Source organism: Aphanomyces invadans (assembly GCF_000520115.1).
Source record: "Aphanomyces invadans strain NJM9701 unplaced genomic scaffold supercont1.38, whole genome shotgun sequence".
NCBI classification, from domain to species: domain Eukaryota; phylum Oomycota; class Saprolegniomycetes; order Saprolegniales; family Verrucalvaceae; genus Aphanomyces; species Aphanomyces invadans.
Window position 1 is genome coordinate 126,153 of NW_008580183.1, and position 4,727 is coordinate 130,879.

The window sequence follows — 4,727 nt, forward strand, 5'->3', positions numbered from 1 at the left end:
CATGGAGTCAACTTCCGACAACGCATGCGGCTTTTCTGTCTGCTTGCTTGCGTCGTTGAACGACCTCTTGTACCGGACGTTCGTTTGGATCAGCTTTCGTTGATGGATGCCGATGCCAGTCCAATTCTTGCAAATGATGGAGCCTGCAGCAGCTTGGCCGCGATGCTGCCCCATGCTTCGGCAATGCTCTTTGCGTGCTTGAAGGGAAGGTCATTATTGACTTGGGTGAGTAGGCTAAGGTCGTCCGCATCACTCCACCATTTCCGCGCTAGGGAGTCTGCGTCAGGCTGCACCTCATCAGCCATGATGGCGACACGAAATGAGAATTTATGCGGATGCAGCGGATGAACCACTGGTTGAAAAATCGTGCAATTTTGGCATCGGCTGTAACAAGTTGTCACATGGGTTCCAAACTTATTAAATCTGAGAGGATAGTATAGAACCTGCGTTTGCGAAATCTGTCTAATATGCGTTGTTGGAGACGTATACAAAACTCAATACACTTCGATCCGAGTTGGTATAATGAAACCAAGTGAAAAACAATGGCACAATCTTTATGGACCAGAGTAGTAGTCGTTGTACCGTCTCACAGTCAGTCAAACTACCGGCCGCTATGTGCTGGGTGTTTGTACCACTCAAATGTAGGCGTAATGTCGTTGACGCACTTGATGCACGCAAACAAAGTTGCTACCGTGTCCTCCGATGCTGCGAATAGTTTCTTTTCTTGGACTTGTAGTGTTCCCCGCGGCTCCGACCGCGAGAACCCAACTCTTGAGCAAGCGCAATTGACACTGCATTAATAAACAGAGTTTAAGGGTTCACCTTTCTAACTACGGCCATTCATTCACCCCTCTACTACGTACACTCGCACGTAGTGAATACATCTGGCAACTTAGCCAGACCTCTCGCTCTACAGGTCAAAACACCCCAATGACAGAAGGTCAAATAAGCGCTCGTCCTTGGCTGCTCTGCTCACGGCAGAACACTCGTCGACGCCCGCCAATCCCTGTCGTGCCGTTTGTGCGGTGTTCCGTTTTTACGTGGCAAAGCTGGCCAGCGCCGCGCATCTAGCAACTTACGTACTTCAAGTAGCTGCTGGGAAAGGCGATTCATCGAAAATAAAAGGTTATTCATCATAGAGAGTACGTCTCAGAACCTACCCTACCAGTGATTAACGCTTTCACGATCTCCATGCAGTCGATGAGCTACTGTGTCTTGCATGCTGGCCGTTCGCGACGGAAGCGCTCTGGTGGTCGTCGTGCAACGGTCATATACATGTATGACGTTGACGGTGCATTGGGGAGGCTAAAGACATCTAGTGGTCATGCATCGCGCATGCGGCACGACAAGGGCGTGTTGTCCTTGCAGCACGCACACACCTTTCTATTGGCTTGTACTTTGCGCGATTGTTTTGGTCGTGTGCCCGTTCGACTTCGTGTGTGCACATGCCATTGCGATCGCGCCAATTGGAATTGAACAGGCCATGCCCCCATTCGATGGTCCCATGTGCCCTTTCCTAAAATTTGTTTGATCAGTAAGATACCCCCTCGTATTTGGTTGCACGAGATTGAATGCATACACGACGAAATTGCCCGTGGCGTTGGTCGCGCAGACCACGACATCAAACGGACACATGGGACCATCGAATGTGGACATGGCCTGTTAATCGAATTCCTGGCCCAATTGTTCATAGGCCCACATGAAGGTGAACGGGTACACGACCAATATCTGGCAAAGACCGAAGTCAACAGAACAGAGGAGTAGTTTCACAGTGCTTAAGTGTCAAGCGAACCCGCTAGACTGCTGGTTTCATCCTTCCTGCGAATGTGTTGGTCATGTGGAGCTACGACAGCCCTGCTTTGAATTACTCGCTTTTGAGTTTGAATAAATCACACCTCACATTTGTTGCGACTACATGCACAGGAAAACGATCCATCCAGCCAGAAACTAGGATATGAAGCAGCCAGCGGAAATCTGATTTCTTCCCAAGCCACAAAGAACTAAGTTTGGAGGTGTTGGAGCTGACCGTTTGATCAGCGGAGTGGGTGCCGAGAATGCCATGGCCGAAGCGCCCGTGGTCATTTCTTGGGACCCATGAACAATTGTCGAATTGTATCCCCATCATGTCTGACAGTATATTTCATTTCTGAGGGTCTGCGGATGGGGGAAGTACGTGGCCGTCCGCGCTTCTCGATCGAGCGACGCTGTTGGTGCTGCGCGCGATCTGTTGTACAATTGACAACTACTAGTAAACGACTTTTGCTTCCTTGCCGTCTGTGGTGCGTGCATGCGGCGAATACACTGTATTTGATTAGATATTGGATTTATGTAAGCAAAGGTATGCCACACCCAACCATCGCTGGCAACCTTTTAAACCGGCATTTTCAGTTTTGCGGGGTGGCGAACATGACTACGCTCGTAGGATTGCTGGTGGCTCTTGTTGTGGCGGTGGCTCAAGCCTGTACCGATACGGTGTGGGACCTCTACATTGGTGGTTCGGATTTTGGCCATCAATGGGTGGTTGCGATGCCAGTTTCCGGAAATCCGATCTCTTCTGGAGACTGCGTCAGGGCGGATTTGTACAAGGATGACATATCTCTGGGGGGATTCGCGGGGACCACCGTTCACAAAGTCCGGACCAAGCCGATGAACGAGTGTGTAGACCCGTCCTTGAAGAGACAAGGCCGAATTTGCTGTGCAGAGAGCGCGTTCAAGAGTGCCAAGGAACACGCCATTGTGTACAAGCCAAACTCGAAGGAAATTGAGCCCTACAACGCGGCTACAAACAACTGTCAGCATTTCGCCGCGCGCATGTCGGAGATTTTGCTCAAGTCGTTCGCTCATACACGACGGATGCTACGTGAAACGAATGGAAGGATGTTCGCTCGTGCTGGCGCTGCCGTCAAGGATGGGTTGGCGAAGGCTGGTGCAGCTGCGAAGAGTGGCCTGGCGAAAGCTGGTGCAGCTGCGAAGAAGGGGGCTCATGCGGTGGTAGGTGCGATTAAGCGACTGTTTGACATTGGAGCTACGGCCAAGAAAAACGGGTGGACTCCAGTGCGACTAACCAAGGGCGGTCAAGTTGCAGCTGGCGGGAAGGGTGGTCATGCTGCTGCTGCCGGGAAGGGTCGCCGACCTGGCAAGTGAGCATTGCAGCAAACTGAATAGCTCCTCTACGTTCATTAATACTCTGTGATTGCATGTGGAATGTGCCACTGCACGTTGGAACTGTGTGACGTCACCTTGACCAGTGGCGACTGTGGCATAACTTTACTAGCAGTGAACCGAGAAAAAACTCTCAAGCGTTGTACATCAATACATTTGCAGTCGTGAATTCACACACAAGTCCAGAAGCAAAATTGCTTCTTAGTCCATGATTGGATAAAATCCTTGAGAGTATTTCGTGATCTCTGATTGGTTCAAACTCAATGTCAGACCATGTTTGGACAAATATAAAATATGACATTGGAAGTCTCTGATTGGTTGATTTGAGACACTGTCACTTCATACATTGAAATGCCGTCCTTCCGCGTCGACGCCGTTACAAAGGTTCAGCTCATCGTATGAAAAAAGCACACTCAGCGCGATTGCAATTTGTGCGATCAAGGGCATATACCTCGTTCTACATCGCAAATGTGGATGAAGCAGTTCGAGAAGGCATTTTCCACTTCTGATGTCGAACTGGCATTTGCCATTATTTTCTTGAATAGAGACGTTTGGATGAATGTATGGGCATCACATTGTTTCTATATAAAAATAGTGTCGCACTATCCTGATGGGGATCCCATGCTGATCCTTCACCCCTCACACGCTTTGACAAGGTCAGCTAACCTTTAGTTATCTTACCGTAATCACCACGCCAAATGTCGCGAAGGTACAGTGAACTCCGGAAAAGCCGACATGGTATCATCCTGAAATGCATGGAGGCAGATTGAAATCAATTCTTTTTAATTGCTTGAGTCAGTCCAACTTGATTGGCTATAATCAGGAGAATTTCTGTTAGTCAATCACAGGTCCTATTGTATATACACTGCAATTGGTCAAAATCAATGAGTTCTGACATGGTATTGAAGTATACAGGTGGTTGAATTCTGAATAACAGATCGTGCTTTGGATGTGGTCGGTGTCTTTGGTGGTGTCAGCTTTTTCCTGGGTTCACTGTATCCTATGTCAGTGTTTGCTTGCAAAACAAGGGTACTGATCACTTCTATTGGTTGAGGATTCGGTCCATCCCCGTCCTGGTCAATAATAAAAATTGCATATATTCTATGTTGTGTTGGCCAATCAATGGTCTCATGTCAGAATTACTTCGAAGTAGATGGGTACCATCAACCATGAATTTATTCGCTCACTTACCACGGGTCAACTTGATGCATACAAACTACAAAATACTCGCGAGTACAACGCTTGCGAGTTTTTTCCCGGTTCACTGTACATCCCCATCGACCCCAACATTCAACATCCAAAGGATTGCCAATTCCACAGCAGTAGTACGAATGCGACCTCGAAGAATATCGCGTTTTCCTCGTGTACAATCGACTTGAAAAATACTCGACAAAGTGGTACTTGGATAAAATTGAGCATCCGATGAGCAATGCCGTTTCGGCGAAATATAAGAGAGGTTTTGCAACTTGTCCAGTCACGATCCAGTTGTCGATTTGTAAACACAAAATCCAGTTGGTGACAAAACAGGAGTTCGCCTGTGAAACTTTGTTCTGGAACCTGTGAGA

The 4,727-nt window shown here is 48.3% G+C and overlaps 1 protein-coding gene across 1 annotated transcript; it reads left to right on the plus strand.

Annotated features, from left to right (window-relative positions):
• Window positions 1-2,395: 2,395 nt before the first annotated feature.
• Window positions 2,396-3,218, plus strand: H310_12314 (hypothetical protein). Its single transcript, XM_008879325.1, has one exon. It carries the CDS (start codon window positions 2,407-2,409, stop codon window positions 3,142-3,144), a length of 738 nt encoding a protein of 245 aa, XP_008877547.1. The 5' UTR covers window positions 2,396-2,406; the 3' UTR covers window positions 3,145-3,218.
• Window positions 3,219-4,727: the final 1,509 nt, after the last annotated feature.